This window comes from Cydia fagiglandana, chromosome 5 (genome assembly GCF_963556715.1).
Source record: "Cydia fagiglandana chromosome 5, ilCydFagi1.1, whole genome shotgun sequence".
NCBI lineage: Eukaryota > Metazoa > Arthropoda > Insecta > Lepidoptera > Tortricidae > Cydia > Cydia fagiglandana.
This window is the reverse complement of record NC_085936.1, coordinates 11,948,463-11,967,461: the sequence shown is the minus strand read 5'-3', so window position 1 is coordinate 11,967,461 and position 18,999 is coordinate 11,948,463. Positions and strand designations below refer to the sequence as shown.

Genomic DNA, 18,999 nt, shown 5'->3' with positions numbered 1-18,999 from the left:
AAATGATAGGTACAGATAAATGTGTAAAGTTATTTTTCACTTTTGTAATATGTACACTCACTTCATTATAAATTTGCCTCTGCAAAAAGCGGCATAAAGTGTGTTTTCATCACAATTGTTTATTTTAATTCTGTTGCACTGTTCGAGCCGATATAGTTTAATGCCTTAAGGTGACAGTCCATTTCCAACGACAGCTGCATTACTGTTAATTTTACTATGGAAATTAACAATGACAGCGACGCGTTCAGTACCGGTAGTGCAGCTGCGGTTAGAAATGGAATGTTACCATTAATTTCACCAAAGATGAACTACTGTTACCTAGTTTGCGTTTGTAACAGCGCCATCTTTAGTGAAATTAAGACATTAAACCTAAGCAACTTATTCAAACATGCACAAACAACCTGCATATGAGATCAGATATTTACAGTAATTTCTAGAACAATATGAAACAACCATTAATTCAATAAAGTCAGTCTAGGTGAAATAATTGGAACGGACCGAGAGGGCGCGCGCCGGCGCCGCTGGAGGTTTTGGCGCAGTTGAACACACTTTTAACTCTTGTGTGCACTTGCACTTTGAGCTGATGCCAAGAACGCCGTTTCGGGGACGGCACCGACAGCTGGCCGCGCCGCGCCGGGCTGAAGAGCAGTTAAGGCCCACCATTTCTGTAGACAAATCATCATCATCATCATCATCTCAGCCATAAGACGTCCACTGCTGAACATAGGCCTCCCCCTTGGACCTCCATTCGTACCGGTTGGAAGCCACCCGCATCCAGCGTCTTCCGGCGGCTTTAACAAGGTCGTCCGTCCATCTTGTGGGTGGACGTCCTACGCTGCGTTTGCTAGTCCGTGGTCTCCACTCGAGCACTTTTCGACCCCATCGGCCATCTTCTCTGCGCGCAATGTGGCCTGCCCATTGCCACTTCAGCTTGCTAATCCGGTGAGCTATGTCGGTGACTTTAGTTCGTCTACGGATCTCCTCATTTCTGATTCGATCACGCAGAGAAACTCCGAGCATAGCCCTCTCCATAGCTCGTTGAGCGACTTTGAATTTTGAGATGAGGCCGATAGTGAAAGACCACGTTTCGGAGCCGTAAGTCATCGCTGGTAACACACATTGATTAAAGACTTTCGTCTTGAGGCACTGAGGTATGTCGGACGAAAAGACATTACGTAGTTTCCCGAACGCTGCCCAACCGAGTTGGATTCGGCGGTTGACCTCTTTCTCGAAGTTGGACCTACCTAATTGGACTACTTGTCCTAGGTAGATGTACGAGTCAACAACTTCGAGTACCGAGTTCCCAACAGAGACTGGGATGGGCACAACATTGGCATTTGACATAAGTTTCGTCTTGTCCATGTTCATTTTCAAGCCCACCCGTTGTGAAACTCGGTTGAGGTCATCGAGCATCATGCTGAGTTCCTCCATCGACTTTGCCATGACTACGATATCGTCGGCAAACCGAAGGTGAGTGATGTATTCGCCGTTGATGTTGATGCCAAGTCCTTGCCATTCCAGGAGCTTGAAGGTAGACAAATGATTAATTTTAATTTAGTTAATTAACCTGTGTGGATGCCAGCACGAGAGCGCGGACGCGGTAGGCCCAGACGGAGATGGCGGGACGACCTAGACACCTTTCTCAGTAACTGGCCAGAGAAGGCGCTATGTCGGGAGTCGTGGAAGACAAGGGGAGAGGCCTTTGGCAAGCAGTGGGACACCTAGCAAAAAAAAAACCTGACTCAAATAACCCGACTAACTTTAATCACAGATTTACTGGCAGTGGCCATTAAATTTAAAATACGTGTCGAGTCATAAGGTCAAAAGGATCATCATCATCATCATCAACTCAGCCATAAGACGTCCACTGCTGAACATGGGTTATCCGCAGATGGTCTAAGAAGAAAAATGCTTAGTGTGTTGTTTTGCCTAAATCGCAATTAGTCTACATCGCAAAATGCCCGAATTATTTTTTCCGTTTTATCTTTATAGCGATGTCGACGGAGCCCCGCTTCCGCGGAACATAGGCCTCCCCCTTTTTTGGGGGGTGAATGGCATAATCGCCACGCTTGGCAGGCGGGTTGACGATCGCAGTCGAGTACACCGAATTTGAGGGACACTGCTGCCCGTCCATCGGTGGTCTTGGACGTGGTTTAAGGACATACCCGGGTCCTGGACGTATTTTATGGACATACCCGGGTCCAATAGGACACTATTTACGTGTTTTTTGATTTCTCCCTCGCTACTCCTACATGGTACACATACATATTTATGTGTAGTAATACTTATTGTCTTAAATAATGAACGAAAATCACCTGACATAGGAACGCCCTCACAAACGCTGGATCGATGGCAGGAGCGGGCCTCGGTATGCTTGAAACACAGCAAAACGCCGAGCACCTGTCACAAACAAATGTACAGCGTTATTGCTAGCAAACAATACCTTTCTTTATCACGGTCGAGATTGATTTTATATCGCTCGCTTATGGCTCCTCTACACGATGGGCCAACGCCGGCCACTCCAAGGGACGCAGCCATGCGGTAGAATGAGATAGCAACATCACTTCCTCCCTCTAACGCATAAATGCGCCCCTTGGAGTAGCCGGCGTTGGCCCATCGTGTAGAGGAGCCATTACGCGTATTCCATCCACAACTAATTTTTAAAGGTCGAGCTCGATACTAATATCGCTCCGTAGGGGAGACAGGTGAGTTCTGACTTTTGTTACCGCGTCTAAACTTTTATTTCAACAATCCCAAGTATCGTAATATGTACCTTAGTACGTACTTATACCAAACTCCACTGCCAAATTGATCTATCAACTGATCCGCCTTGTCAATAGATCGGGTAATGATTCCGCGATAGTTTTCCTTATCGAATATTTTGTTATTTTATGTGATGTGGGTTTATTTATCTGTTATATTTATACCTACCTTCCGTTTCCATTTCCAAACAACTACATATTTGGAATTATTGCTGCAGCTCTCGGATTATGGGATTTGTATGGGAAATGAAAGCTTCACATAAAAAAACTGCATACCTATCAAATAAGAAAAAAAACACAAATACATTCGTTGTATAAGTCTGCGTTCGGCCTGTATGTATATACTATATTACATGTATGACCTATACCGGATTATAGAGCGGGAGGCCAATTCGAACGTACACTAACATCATAATGATAACTGCATGATCTCATTTATAGTTATCGTGCTTCTCGCTCGCACCAATGTACACGCTATATTTAATTCGTCTATGTTACTTTTCTAAAATTGATTTTGTTGGTATGAAAACTACTAGCACCAATAGCCACAATGGATTGCACTAATCAACTGGTAAATAAAATGTCTGGAAGGCAAGTGTCTAGGAAAACGTGATTTAGCACAAAGTGTTTGCCTTGGCCGTTAGGTACCGTCCATCAAGTTCGATTAGCCCCACTTTAAGACTTGAATGGGTGCGGTGCGATGAATGGAGTAGGAATTAGGACGTTTTGCCACCAGAAATGGCAGAGATTTACTGAATTGACTAGAAATAATCTTCACATGTCATTTGATATTTACCACTAGCTTTTCGGTGAAGGAAAACATCGTGAGGAAACCTGCATACATCTGCGAAGAAATTCAAAGGTGTATGAAGTCCCCAATCCGCATTGGGCTAGCGTGGGGACTATAGCCTAAACCCTCTAGTGCTTGAGGGGAGGCCTGTGCCCATCAGTGGGACGTATATATGGCTGAATTATAATATTCACAGAGCGTTTTACTGTTGTCGCTTTGGATTAATCACAAACAATAAAAACAAACTACAGAAAACAATTAACAATTATTTTAATTTAACTGGTCAACCGTAAGACTAAACAGTCGTGTAAAAACTGCTTTTGATTTGATACCTACAAAAGCTACAATGATTATGTGTGATAGTACGACAGGCGAGTCTGACATTCATTATCCTAACAGCCATAAGTACACACTACGAGGAACATCAATTGAGTCAATTGTTGTCGTGGTAGGTTATAGTACATTGTAATACATACCTAGGGAGGTGAATTCGTAAATGCTTCAGATCGCAGGTGTTTGCCGAACCGAAGGTGAGGGCCATAAATATGCAATCTGGGGCTTTACGAATTACCGCCCGTGGTTTGTCTAAAGTTTTACGTCTTGCTTTTGCCAGAAAGTGAGATTTTCTTCTCGCGTAACGGGACGGTGATCTCTAGTGATATCTAGTAACTATGTTTAACAATTTATATCGAAAATGCTGAAAGTGCTTCCAATTACTATGTTCCTTTTCTATGACTATCTTTTGAGATGTTTATGTACTAATAGTAATTTTAAATGAATAATTCAAAAATGTTATTGTATTGTCGTTTTTCTAGGACACAAGCACTTTTATAACAAGAGGGTAAGGCGTGACCCGCATGATTCATACCTACCTATATTAAAATAATTTACTCTAATGTCGTCGTAATTTTCGAATAAGCTTGTATCGCATTTCTATGGCTATTGAGTTGTGTCCCAGACCCTATACCCGGGAAATTTAAGCCGTCCCAGTCGGGAATAGCTAATCAAGTTTCATTGATAGTAATCCCAGAAGTCTATTATGCGATTGAATTGAAATTCACAGTTATATTTACTGTAAATTTTACATACCTAAGTATTTGTAATTTGTTTAGCTTTGCGTAATCTTCACAGAATTGCGAAGATTTATTATGTGTGGGGCAAAAAGAGTTCATATGATAAATAATAAAAAAAACAGGCTAAAATATAAGGGCGAACGACCCTCTCCAGTTTCACCTAAAGTTATTAATGGCTCGAGGCCAGCGACCGTGTAAACCATTATACCCACATACCTAAACCTTATTTATATGCTCTGCCTTTCATACGTGCTAACATAATTGAGCACGGAACATTGATACAACTTTAGATAATAGATATGATCCTATTGCTTTGTTATTTTACTATTATGCTGACATTTTACTACATACTGGCACATTTTACTACACACTGGCACATTTTCTGAAATGTTACACGTCAAGGTGTGTATTTTGAAACAGCGATGCAATTGTGTTGCGCATTTCGGCAAATTATGTATTTTCATTCTCGGCCATACATAGCATTTTTCTTGCTAAAGATAAAAACCGTAAAATCGGGTAACTATACCGGGTGTGGCCTGTAATACGAGCAAAAAAATTAACTGTATAGGCTGTAATCCTCATACTGACCAACATTTGTTCAGCAACTTTTAAAAATAACATGTGGTTGAATTTTTAATACACTTTAAAGTTTATTCTCAGACGCAATGTATGGCGAATATTGTTATGTTTAAGGCGTAACAGGCAACGTCAATCACAATGATATGGCGTGGCGACGGCGTCCATTGAAGATAATATTTATTTTGTATGAAAAATAGGGACTCTAAATACTTCATATTTTTCAAAGTAGTTGAACAAAAGTGTCATCGTTTGAGGAGTAGAATCTATGTTTTAATTATTTGCTCATGTTACGGGCCACACCCGGTATAGTCCTTAAGTACAACTACAACTATGGTCCAGTTTTTTAACATTCATTCTTAACGGGCCTTTATGATTTGTACTCGTTACATTTATTCTGCAGCAGCAGATACGCTAATGCTTTTCTATATAATATGCTTTTTAATGTGATGGCTACTGAGGGTCATGACGTTGATGTTTTCGCAGATCATGTTGGTGAATTTTGCAGAAAATGTCTCCAAAGCTTAAATAGTATTTTATGTGATTAATTTATTTTTATTGTTTTTTTTTTTTAATTGTCTTATTGTAATTCGATTGGTCTAATTTAAGTGTCTCAATTTTTATTATTATTGGCAATGATCTGACATATTTTTTATTGATCCAATTATTTAATTTTAATCTATAATTTTTATTCATTTTATCATTTAGCTGACATATTGTTTTCGTATTTATTTTTCTTTCTTAGATATAAGTATAACATATAATGTAATATAATAGTCGTAAGTCTCATGTAAACGTTTTGGTGCTAAACTGTAAGTTTATATTGAAATAAATAAATGAAATGAAATGAAATGAAATGAAATGCTCAAAATAATTTTAAAATAAATAACATATCCGATAGGAGCGTCATACAACATGGCACTGCGCATGATTATGTCTATGCGTAGTTATTGCGTAGCCAGACTAGTAATAGGGATTTATATTTAATGTACATTTAGAACAGAATAGATTTCTTTAAGAACAAATTATACAAATAGGTACATTTAGCAATGCACGCACGAGAACTTTCCAAAGTTGCGAAACTTTCCACATGAGAATTTCTCGGTAACTTCTGAGAATGTTCTCAAGAACGAGAATTTATTTATTTATCGTTGTTTATACCATGAATATTCACGATAGTTTAAGTGTAGTCCTTACCCCCAGAAAATTCCGACTATTAGTTGTCCGCTTCCGGTCAGAAAAATGTATGACGGCCCGGCCAAACGGTCAGACTTAGGTGGGGGGTGCTCGACCAAATGTCATAGAGGGAACCTGGCAGTTTTTGACGCCGTCATTTTTTTTCAATATGGCCGACTTTTTTTTTAACTTTTTTATTTTGTCCTAGCGCGCTGAAATTTTGGTCACGGAATCTCGGGGTCCCCTAGATACCTATGAAAAAATTGTTTTTGGAAAAATGCTACAATTGCGGGAAAACTGGCCACTTTTATTTTGTATGGCAACTTTTAAACGGTGCGTGATAGGTGGGGGGTGCTCGACCAAATGTCATAGAGGGCCCCGAGACCAAAGAATATAATACTCACTAGGAGAAGAACGACAACTCCATACAAAAAAATGTCCCCAAACGTTTATACGTTTATACTAGTAGCGCCGCGTTGTGTACCAAGAACTAAAGTTGACAACCGGTTTAGCCTGGCGGGTATTGGTAGGTAGTAATTCTGTTGATAAACATATTTGTTATCTTCATATCACGAAATATATGAAAAATGCAAATAATTATTACCCCTTGTTTTTGGTATTATCAATTGATTTAAATAAAAGGCATATTTATGTTTATAACATTATATAATTTTATTTATTAAAAATATGTTTTACATATAGAAATATACACTGAAAATTAAACCCTGACAACTTAATAAAAAAATTGACATTAATAAAGCGCATTCACAAAGTTTCCAATGTAATACAAATAACATTAGGCATGCCTACCTATTACACTTTACACACAGATACACTACACTTTACACACGGCATTTTACACAGATTTCCAACTTGTATTCATACATTTCTTCACGGTTAATTAATATGCTTTCCAGATGCATTATGACTCGGTTCCTTCTGAACCCACTAAAACTGTGAATTTCACTTTGGCTGCTTCAACAGCCGTTGCTCCGCATTTAGCACATTTTCTATGTGCATTGCTGTAATCCATGTAGGTACAGACTTACAGTCTTAAGTGGTAGTACCGCTACGTTGTATTTATTATTTAAAGATTTAATAAATAAAATTTTCGTTATGAACTTTAACCACAGCAGTTGGACAGAGTCACATATATTTTTTATACAAATATATTTTTTATTATGGTGGGTAGACGTACCTACCCTCCATATATTTTATGGACATTGATAAAGACAGTTGGAAGCAAATATTCAATTTTAAAACTGAATCGCGTATAATTAAGTTTTAAGCGTTTTAAGTCCCGTTTTATGATTAATAATGTATAAAATTCGTGATAATTTAAATCAGAGTTGGGAGCAATGTTGCTGTAGAAAAATGTTTTTATTTTTATTACTCGCAACTTTTTCTCGGAGGCCAACGCACACATAGAAGCTTCAGGCGCACACATGCGCAATTGTTTGGGGACATAACTTTCTTAGGAAGTGAACAGGCCTTGCCCGAGACAAAACAAACTGCATTAAAAAAAATCAAAATGGGCGACTTTTTTTTAATTTTTTCAATTTGGTCCGAGCGCCCTGAGATTTGGCATGGCGGGAGATAGAGGCCTCTAGATTCTAACGAAACAAAAAAAATTTTTTGGAAAAAATTGTCGAAAGTCAAGATTGGTAAACTTATCACATCAACAAAATAGCTAACTGTAATAGGCAATAATATATGCATAATAACATTTAGTTTTAAGTTATGCCTATTTAAACTTTATTTCAAGTATATTCTCTTGTTTAAACAATAATTTCCATGTTGCAGGAATGTTCTGAGAACATTCTCGAGAACGTTTCCGCTTTTTAGGAATGTTCTGCAATTTGTACATTGCTAGGTACATTTAAGAAATGATGGGTGATAATTACTTACTGAAATATTTACTGAGAAATATTACAGAAATTATAAACAGTCATCGAATTTCAAGGACATCTTTTGAAGAGAATATTTTTTTTTAAAGCGCACAAATATTTACGGCCCGTTACGAACTATGCTTGTAATGGCTCCTCTACACGATTGGCCAACGCCGGCCACTCCAAAAAACGCATTTATGCGTTAGAGGGAGCAAGTGATATTGCTATCTCATTCTGCCGCATGGCTGTGTCCCTTGGAGTGGCCGGCGTTAGCCCATCGTGTAGAGGAGCCATAAGAAGTGACAACAGTATGATGATAGGTCAAGCGATACAATACGATAGGTAAGAATCTGTCGAGTCAAAAGTGCGGCTTTCTAAACCTATGGCTAACAATGGCTTGTTTTGAAAACCAGAAGACTATATAAGAGATATAGTCTTCTGGTTTTCAAAACAAACTTAACACGTGTACAAGTAGAGACTTGTACACGTGTTAAGTGCTAAGTGTGTTAAGTGCATCTAAGGGCCCGATTCGGATTTTGAAATAGACATCTATAGACATCTTTTAGACATCACCAAGATACGATAACGATATGTTTAAGATCTAACCTGTCAAATTTGACATTTGCGCGATTCTGGAGATACTCTTGAACGATGTCTACAGGATATGACTTAGAGATCTAATTCACATCTAATAGATATCTTACTCCATCTAACGTAAAAGTGACATTGGTTGCCCGAATTGCGCTGCAAAAGAGAACTAGTTGATATCTAAACTATAATGTATCTAGAATGGATCTAGTACGTGTCGTCTCTTGTGAATATCTTGAAGTTCGAATACGGCAGTACCGTAAAATGGGGTGAGTTGGGTGAAATTTGACTTTCAAACCTCGATAAAATTTTATTTTTACATGTGAAAACTGAATGGTGTAGGTATATAATAAGTGGTTCGGACGTTTGTATTTTAGTTTGTACTTTATTATGGGTAGTTCCATTTCATAACTGACGATAAAGAGGAAAACCCACCTCATCCCGTAGTGCCTCGTATTTGGGGTGAGAAGGTTTCGATCGATTTTTTTTACTATTCGTATTACTATAGCCCTTTTTTAAATTGGAATACATTATTTTTGTAGCAGTAGCCTTAAAATCCCTTCTCACCCCCCCTCTCAAACCTTCTCTCCCCATTCATAACCCAACTCTCCCCGCGAAACCTACTCACCCCGTTTTACGGTATGAATAAATCATTTTTATTTACGCAACCACTTATACGTGAAATTGAAAACACGTTTATCACATCTTCAACAACAACATCTGCAGAGAATCCTGACAATCGTAAAAGCGAAACACGTGTCGAGTTTTGCATTATTATATAATGATGAATTGTTGAATTTGTTTGCGTAAATATTTCATTTGCTGCTGGGTATTAACATTAATTGCATGAAAAAATACGGAAGTAAGTATAATAACAGGGTGCTTAACCAACATGTCAATCGTTAACGCTCCGTAGCGTAGCGTAGTCATCTAGTTTCTCTCTATAACGCCAAGCGCGCACCACGATTTTAATTTTTGCGACACGATTTTAGAATCGCGCTGTAATTTATCGCAGAAAATTCAGTGCGCGCACTGCGATGAAAAAGTCGACGATTTGTCCATTCTCGACATGGATGTCGTACCAGTCGCTTGTCGTGAAACAATATGCAATCGCTGTATGACTGAGTATTTATACCACAAAGATGATCTCCTTCTATTTCTATAATTAAACGGTCAACATCTAGCGTCTCATCTTGTAACTCCATTGGAGAAGCAGGTTCCGATATGTTGACGCTTGGAGAGCGAAATGCCGACTGAGGTCCCGGCTGCGATTTTATTATCGCAGTGCGCGCGGGGCCATACAGCTTCGTATGCTGCAATTCACTTTACGACAATCGCGTCGCGCGCTGTCGCGGAAAAATGTAACAAATCACAATTTTAAAATCGCTGCGATTTTTTTGTCGCATATGCGCGCACCGCCATATAAACCCATACGTTACATTTCTGCGACTAAATTATCGCGCGACAAAAAATCGTGGTGCGCGCTTGGCTTAACTCTTCCATATTAGTGCGCCTGAAACAGTTGCGTTTCGTTCGCTACGAAGCATAAACTATTGGCATGCTGGCTACCCACCCTAGTACTCGATTTGAACGTATGTAGTACTAGCATTTGGTACTACTGAACTAGTTGTGGTAAAGAGTGAAAATATATAACCATGACAAAGACAAACTACCTAAGATAAATCTTTCCCTTATAAAATTGTATACGACCATCTCTTACGATCATCTTGGTATTAAAATACGAGTGTAACTTTACCAAGTCGGTTTATCTTCGGTATATTTATGAGATACTACCTACAATCGTAACAGTGTTTATTTATTTAGATAGTTTTCAACATAAAATCTGTTTTTCCTAGATATCTACGTACTGGAATAATCTCTTAGCTATTTCCCGGTATTTTTTTGTATATTAAATACATTATAAAAACCAAATCACAACATAGAATTCGAAGCAAAGGAAAACTACCAATATTATGAACCAATAAAAGACCGTATTTAGTCGAATATATTTTCCTATTTTATTAGTGACTTTACCTATATTAGGAAAAAAATTGAACTTCCTCGCTGTAGTAGGTAGAAAACCTTTTTCTTACCTAACAGTACGTGTTATTTATACTTAAAGGAAAACCTTTAAGGAAATATTCATTCATGTCAATAGTATCAATAGTATTGTCATAGTACCTAGGATAACAATATTTAGGTATTTTATGACAATTATGACAATATATTATTATGTTTCAGAATGTGACATATTTTTGTATCAACTGAAATCACCGATTGTGGCAACTGGCAACTAGCGCTCGGACGCTGCATGTACATAATGTTTCATTATGCAACATATTATATTATATTAAAATCACGACGATTACACATCAGTCAGTTTTAAAATCATCAGTTCCTGGTCCAGCGTTAGGACCAGCAATAAGAAAGGTTTCTACAGTACCGTAAAACGGGGTGAGTAGGTAGGTTTCGCGGGGAGAGTTGGGTTATGAATGGGGAGAGAAGGTTTGAGAGGGGGGTGAGAAGGGATTTTAAGGCTACTGCTACAAAAGTAATGTATTCCAATTTAAAATGGGGCTATAGTAATACGCATAATAAAAAAAAATCGATCCAACAATCTTCCAAAATCACCTTTGTATGAAAAACCCTCTCACCCCAAATACGAGGCACTACGGGTTGAGGTGGGTTTTCCTCTTTATCGTCAAAGTTATGAAATGGAACTACCCAAAATAAAATACAAACGTCCGAACCACTTATTATATACACCATTCAGTTTTCATGTGTAAAAATAAAATTTTATCGAGGTTTGAAAGTCAACTTTCACCCAACTCACCCCATTTTATGGTAATTTTTTTGTTATTTTGTACTAAATGTCGCAACTCATTCGAAAAATAATCTAGTGCAAAAACTAATAACTTTCTGCCCTCCTCATGGAACAACAATAACCCTAATATTTAAAACTTCCTCGTTTTATAGGCGGGTCTAACGCGAAATTTATTCAATTACCTTTATTTACCGAGGTTTAGGTTATCCACACAGGTTTCACTGGTCGTGGTCGCAACTAACTGATGTCCTAACAAAACCACCCGTCTTTCAGAGCATGAGAAATAAAAAAGAAAACTCCTTTTTAAAAATCAATGCATCTACGTCATTCGCGATGATTCTATCTACTAATCAAAAGCTACTAGCTTCGTTCATTAGGGCGAGTGTCCAACAACTCCCCTGGCCTTTTGTCTCCATTTTTGTGCTTTGGATAAAAGCATTTTTGTGTCCCTCTGAAAAAACTTGACATTTGAAAACCCGTTCAGAAAACATTTACCTTAACTTTTAGATATACCTAAAATCAAATACATACGTTCATTTCGATGTTAATTAATTTAAATGTTCGGTACGGTAGTTAAAACTTTATGTAAATAACTGTAAACTAATTCCTATTCGTATACAGAATTAGAAAGATAAACGGACGGTGGCCAGTATTTTATGACATTAACACGTAATCGTATGAATTTTTTGCATTTATGTTTAAAAATCACTTTTATTTAGGCTTTAATGTTTCTCAATCATGTTTTTACACAAACATGACCGTATTAATAAATATTTCTCATAATTACTGGCAGATTAGAAACAGATATTCCTCCTTATTGGCGTACTTTAGCAAAAGATACAACTTTAAGAAAAATAATAGTAACAGATAGAAACAGACAAATGGTGGCCTTATCGATAAAGATCTCGATCTCTTCGAAACAACGTTTGGGTAGCGAAAACAAATCATTTAATCAAAAAGTCATAACTTACCTTATTCTGGATATTACTTCAGAAACTAATTTCATTTGAAACAAGACCTACAAACTAAAACGGCGGTAAGGGTAATGGTAACATTCTATTTCTAACCGCAGCTGCACTCCTAGTACTGAACGCGTCGCTGTCATTGTCAATTTCCATAGTAAAATGAACAGTAATGCAGCTGTCGTTGGAAATGGACCTTTAGGTAGTAGTTTATTTCAAGAGCCCTTCTTTATTCTATTGGTATCTGGGCAGTAACCCAATATTTGTCGGCGATTTTTACACTACATTATTTTACTGTAGGTATTTTAAAGCACAAGTGTATTTACCCAATATTGAGATCACCGCTAGGTCTTCTGTCAATATCCAATTCAATGGGATCGAAAAGCTCGAACTCAATGTTTGCGAACGCGGACACGACGCACTGCTAATTAGATTTAAATTAAATTCTTGTTAAATTAGTTCACAGTGGATTGATAGAGCTTCGTAATTGTTAAAAACTTTAGGAACATTTGTTTTATTATGCGATTAAATTGTATTTTTTTTATTATTATTTATTTGGAGCCTGTCGTGTCCCACTGCTGGGCAAAGGCCTCCCCCCAATTTCTCCACAAATTTCTGTCAAGTGCTATGTCTGGCCACTCCTTTAAGAAGGAGTCTAGTTCATCTCGCCATCGCCGGCATGGTCTGCCAGGTCCCCGATTTGAGTTTTCGGGCTCCCACTCTGAAGTGATTTTGCCCCACAACTCATTCGGCATTCGGCAGACGTGACCAGCCCAGTCCCATTTTAGCTTGGCCGCCTTCCGAGCTACATCGACGATTTGGGTCTTGGAGCGTAGCGTGGTGTTCCGGACTCGATCCACCAATTTGACGCCTAATATGCTACGCTCCATGGCTCGTTGGCAAACCCCGAGTCCGGACTTCTGAGCTTTAGTCAAAGACCAAGTCTGTGCACCGTAGGTTAGAACTGGGAGTATGCACATGTCCATGAGCTTCCGTTTGAGTGACATCGGAAGATTTCCTTTCATTAGGTGTTTCATGGACCAATAGCTCCTCCAGGCGTTTTCAATTCGTCTTTCGACCTCTTTTTCCTGGCGAGCCTGGAAGGAGACTAATTGGCCCAAATAAATGTACTCATGGACATTTTTTTTATGGTATATAAAAAAAGATGATTAAGTCCTTTAATTTAGCAGCGCGGATAATGTACGTTTGTGTAGTTGGCAGAGACCAGGATTGAACCAACAGTGACAGCGCGCATTCATGTATAGCAATGGATTGTAAACCAGATGAAATATCAGGTACCTACATATTTACGTGCTCGACACCTCGTTGCTATGCGCGTAACATGTGCACAATACAAGATGCAGACCTGTTTGAACCCGCGGCGGTAGCGCGCGTTCATGTAGCAGTAGATGATGGGGTTGTAGCAGGAGTGGCTCATGGCCAGCCAGTGGCTCGCGAACCACACGTACGGCATGCCCGGCCACGCGCCCCACTCCGCGTCGCTCTCGTGCGTCGTCCACAACACCTGGAAAAGAGTTCGAGTCAATAATTTCGTTTACAAAACTTTTGCTAATCAGAGAGTTTTAAGTTTAGTCTGAATTAAAACTTTTGGGAACTTACCTAATATGAAAATTTCTCTCGAATTCACTTTCAATAAATAATTTGATTTATAGTTCTTGTAAAAAAATGGATGCTAATTAGACCATTCAGTATCTAAATAGGAGTAAGGAAGCAACTTTTAAAACAAAACGAAAACAGTTTTAGTCTGTTAGGAAAAAACCATAAGATCATAAATATTAAAAGTATTAAACGCCGCTGAAAAACCACTGGCGTGAAATTGGATACCAACTCGTACGCTTTAAATAGAACTCAAATGCAAACGGCATAGTGTTTTTATTTGATGAGAACTTTGATTTGAACTATTTGTTAAAGATATATTATTTATATTTATAAAATAAATGTGAAAGTAAAATAGCAGAGGGGCAGAGCCCAAAACTGCCGGTGATCAGGGCCCCAGAGTGACAAACCAAAGTATAGGTACGCACCGTGTCTAAGACTACCGTCTTCTTCACCTGAGCTAATTTGATTCAGCCACCTAGCGAGTCTCTCTAGGTGATGGATGGTCGAGACTCTTCGCTATGAGACCGGTCGCTGACGACTATCGGGACAATGATCGTCAAATCAACATCCTGCATGGCGGTTATGTCGTGAGCGAGATTATGTCTGTGCAAGTACTCGCCGCTAACACGATGAGAACAACGGGAGATAATATGCCTTAGCGACAGCGGCATGCCCGACAAATGTCACCCTAACCGTGCCGTACTGGAATCAGTTATGTAACGCTGCCATACATGACCCAAAAAATTTTTATTAAGCTATGAGCTTTATCACATCTGATATTTGAGTAACTCTAAGCATTTCTAGCCTAGGGTGGGGGGGGAGGGTGGGGTACAAAGACGGCCGCCACCCGTCATCTTTAAAAAAAATCTATTCTGATCCTGGTGGGTACTAGGGCAAGTTTGGTATCATTTTCGTATAAACCAAAGACGTAGAATTCATTGCTGGTATTTGTTTTTTTCAGTTTCATAGTAATTTTACAAGAAAAACGTAAAAAGGTGAAAAATTTGGTTGGAGATTTTTGCTACGCGGAGCCGAAACTACAAAAGATAGAAAGTTGAAATTTGCACACTAGATTACATTTATAAAGTGTACAAGAGATAAGAAGCGATTTTGAGAAATTCAACCCCTAAGGGGGTTAAAAAGGGGATGAAAGTTTGTATGGGGTTCAAGTTTTATTTTAAACTAGGAATTTGAAACTTCGTAAAACGATATATTATTAAAATACAAGAAAACTAATTTCAGCGTTTTTGAAAATTCATCCCCTAAGGTGGTGAAAAAGGGGTTGAAAGTTTGTATGGATATCAAAAAAATTTTCGAACGCGGGACTTGAATCTTTGTATTTGGGGATATTATTAAAATACAGGAAAAGTAATTTCAGCGTTTTGTAAAATTCATCCCCTAACAGGGTTAAAAAGGGGTTGAAAGTTTGAATCCATTACAAATCCGAGTAGACACACATTTCTTATTGCCTCCCAGGCTTGAAATGCTTAGAATTACTCAAGGAACATATGTGATGAAGCTCATAGCTTAATAAAAAATTTTTGGGTCAACTTTATAACTGCTTCCGCTACCGGTGCCGTCTTTCAGGATATTATTCCGGTACTTATTGGTCATGATAACTTCGTCCGCAATTGGTAAAGCCCTCGGTTTCTCCGAAAAGAAGACAGGGATTAATATTATAGAACCTTAAAACGACTCGCACTGCGTTTCGCGCGCCATATCTGTATCAACATTTTTTGGAATAATATGAAGTATAAATACTTACAATAAAAACGTTGAGTGGCAACCAGGAAATCGTAAACACAGCGACAACTGTGACCATCATTTTGATCATCTGGAAAGGATAACATAATTAATACAAACGTTTCAAACCTTTGTTATCAGACTGACTACAGTCTTCGGACGGCTATTGTTCTTCAAATGATAGACATTCGAATACAATGGAAATCTCAAACTTGATCTAAATTGGATAAACACAAATATCTCTGAAGCAAATACCTATCGCAATATTGCTAGCAAGCGGCGAGACTGTCGGTGGCTTACCGAGTTATTTGGCACATTTTTAGGCTTCCGACGCTAAATGGAAAACACGAATAGGTATTGTTTCAACATGTGGGTACGAGTAGAAGGTATAGTATCTAGTGGTGAATTTGTATAAGTAGATAAAATTCAACAATTTACATTCACCACCAGTTACCCTCGCTCGAACTAATGAAATCGATAAGCTTTACGTCTAATTTACTTTACTTACTTGCTTTAATTCCATAGTCTGTATATTTAGGTATTTAAAAGAGTGTAAACAAACCATAATTAGGTATTTTATTGGGCAAGAAATTTCTTCAAGTCAATTAATTTAACTCGATGTGCCAAAACTTACAGAAGTTTTAATTATTTACTCCACGTAACAACGAAGCTTTAGCTTTTCGTTAAAGTATCCATAATATGAACGTTGTGTCACATCATAAATGGCTATAAAAACCCACTTGTATTGACATTATCTATGAAAAGTGACCTTATTGTCGATGGCGCTTATGTCATTATTAATGATGCTCCGAGATAAATACAATGCCGCGCGACGCTGTGCGGCCCATATAGTACTGTCTTATTGTGCTCACCTTGCGCTTGGAGCGCTGCATACGCGTGTCACGTGCGCTCTGCGCCTCGCCGGGCGGGCGGCCGCCCCACACGGCGTGCGCGATGCGCGCGTACGTGCACACGAGCGCGCACAGCGGCAGCGCGAACTGCAGCGCCAGCAGAGCGCACGTGTACTGCGAACTCTGCTCAGCGCTCGCCCAAAGCTCGCCACAGACGTCACTAAATGTGTAAGTAATTAATATTCACAATTATCATTATTTCCTACACCTACATTTGCCTACGTACGCCTCAAAGGTTATCTCAGGGATTGTTAAAGCTTATTGAGAACCTAAAGTGCAATGCCAGTGACAAAGTCTTTTTTTGCTGTGTTTGAATCTATTGTTAAATTTGGTATTTATAGTTCGTTTTTTTAGCATTAGAAAGAACTTGCAAGAAGGTAAGCGATCATGACATGTATTTTTATTGAAAAAAACTTTTTAAAAATCTAAAACTATTACTTATGAAAGCAGAAGAATATAAATGATCGTATTAGATTCATAATTGTTACATATTTGCCGTAACTTATTTTTAAAATGTGTTTTTCAATTAAAAGACACATCAAGATTGTTTACCTAATTTCTAATGCTAAAAAAAAGGAAGTATAGTTAGGTTAATAGTAAAATTTAAGTATATAGGTACCTGGCGTGACATGTTTCGTAGAGCCTAGGTCTCCAATTCAAACACTAACAATGCATGACTAGCGTTCACGATAGCTGCGCCGTCGTTGCAGGCTGGCACGGTGGCGGGTTTAGGTAACCCAACGTTTGCAGCAATAAATATACATATGTAGCACTGTTAGTACTTGCAATTGGAGACCTAGGCCTAGGCTCTCTGAAACATGACGCACGACAGTTTAAATTCGATTGCATACGTAATGTATCTTTGGAACAGGCTGTTTTACACAGCTTTCTTTGTTACAGAAACAGAAGTTAGACTATACAGCAAATTAACTTACATTTCGCACGCTTCATGCCAAAGCGAAGGACGTTGCAAATTAGACACGATCGGTATAGGAGCAGCGGTAGCTAATGCACCGCACCAGACGCCAGCTACCACAAGTTTCGCAGTGGCCTTTCCAAGCCTGGGCTTCAGAGGCCTCATGATGGCCATGTAGCGGTCGATGGAGATGGCGAGCAGCGTATACGCGGACACGAGCACGGACACGGCCTGCGAGTAGTTCACCACCTTGCACATGACGGCGCCGAAGGGCCAGTAGCGCAACACTAACATCGACACGAACGAGAACGGCACGCAGAACAGAGTCATCAGAATGTCCCCAACTGCTAAATTCACTATAAAGTAGTTCGTCACCGTCTTCATGCGCGGTGACGTCTGGACCACGAAACACACTAGCCCGTTGCCCACGAGGGCCACCACAAACACGGCACTGTACATAAAAAGCACACACATTTGGAATAGAGACGATGCCATGAAGTCCTCGGTCGTTGTCTCAAACATGCACACCATTCCATGATGTTCGTCAGTGTAGTTGAATGACATGGAGGTGTTGGGTGTGTGCGGCAAGCTCCCGACGCACTCCGAGTGCTCACACGCTCGAAATTCTGTTTCATTATGAATAGTCGGCTCGCTAGTATATAGCATTATTTGAAGACATCAGACGATCACATGTTTTTAAAGTCAGCGCTGATGTTGAAGGATATCATCTGAAACAAAAGAAAACAAAATTAACTGACTATATTACGAAACTAAATATTTTCTTTTTCTAGCGTAATAAAATCCAAATTCTGACTGGGTTTCCAGTGGCAATTAGGCCAGTTACGCTATCGTATTTACTGCAAAACTTGTAAAATACACGTGCGAATAGGTAATTCGCAATTCGTGTCGATTAGAACACTCCCTTCAGTCGTGTTTAAATTTATCACCAATCATTGCGAATTTCCTACTTTCTGCACTTGTATTGTAAATAACTATTTATCCTGACCTTCCCCGCATCTATCATCAGAACCCTCTTTTCCTCTCTATTAAGTCTCTTATTTTATTTAGCTTAGATTACGTCCACCTAGGATCTAAGTTTAGGTAACGCAAATGAAAAGTTAGGCAACAACAAACGAAAAAAATATTCAAGTTCAAACACACCTTTGCTT

At 38.9% G+C, this 18,999-nt stretch overlaps 1 protein-coding gene across 1 annotated transcript; it reads right to left on the bottom strand.

The window, feature by feature from the left end:
- Window positions 1–349: 349 nt before the first annotated feature.
- LOC134664453 (RYamide receptor-like) lies at window positions 350–18,553 on the bottom strand. Its single transcript, XM_063521114.1, has 6 exons — window positions 17,850–18,553; window positions 16,876–17,074; window positions 16,026–16,094; window positions 14,007–14,165; window positions 2,316–2,400; window positions 350–665 (listed from the first exon to the last, which is right to left on the bottom strand). Exons 1-6 carry the CDS (start codon window positions 18,494–18,496, stop codon window positions 475–477), a joined length of 1,350 nt encoding a protein of 449 aa, XP_063377184.1. The 5' UTR covers window positions 18,497–18,553; the 3' UTR covers window positions 350–474.
- Between the last annotated feature and the right edge of the window lie 446 nt (window positions 18,554–18,999).

Excerpts from the sequence above, each read along its gene's own strand:
- LOC134664453 (XM_063521114.1), bottom strand. The coding sequence starts at position 18,496 with ATGCTATATACTAGCGAGCCGACTATTCATAATGAAACAGAATTTCGA. Across the intron at positions 14,166-16,025 it reads TGCCACTCAACGTTTTTATT|GTGTTGTGGACGACGCACGA; the intron begins GTAAGTATTTAT and ends ACTCTTTTCCAG. Across the intron at positions 2,401-14,006 it reads ACCGCCGCGGGTTCAAACAG|GTGCTCGGCGTTTTGCTGTG; the intron begins GTCTGCATCTTG and ends TGTTTGTGACAG.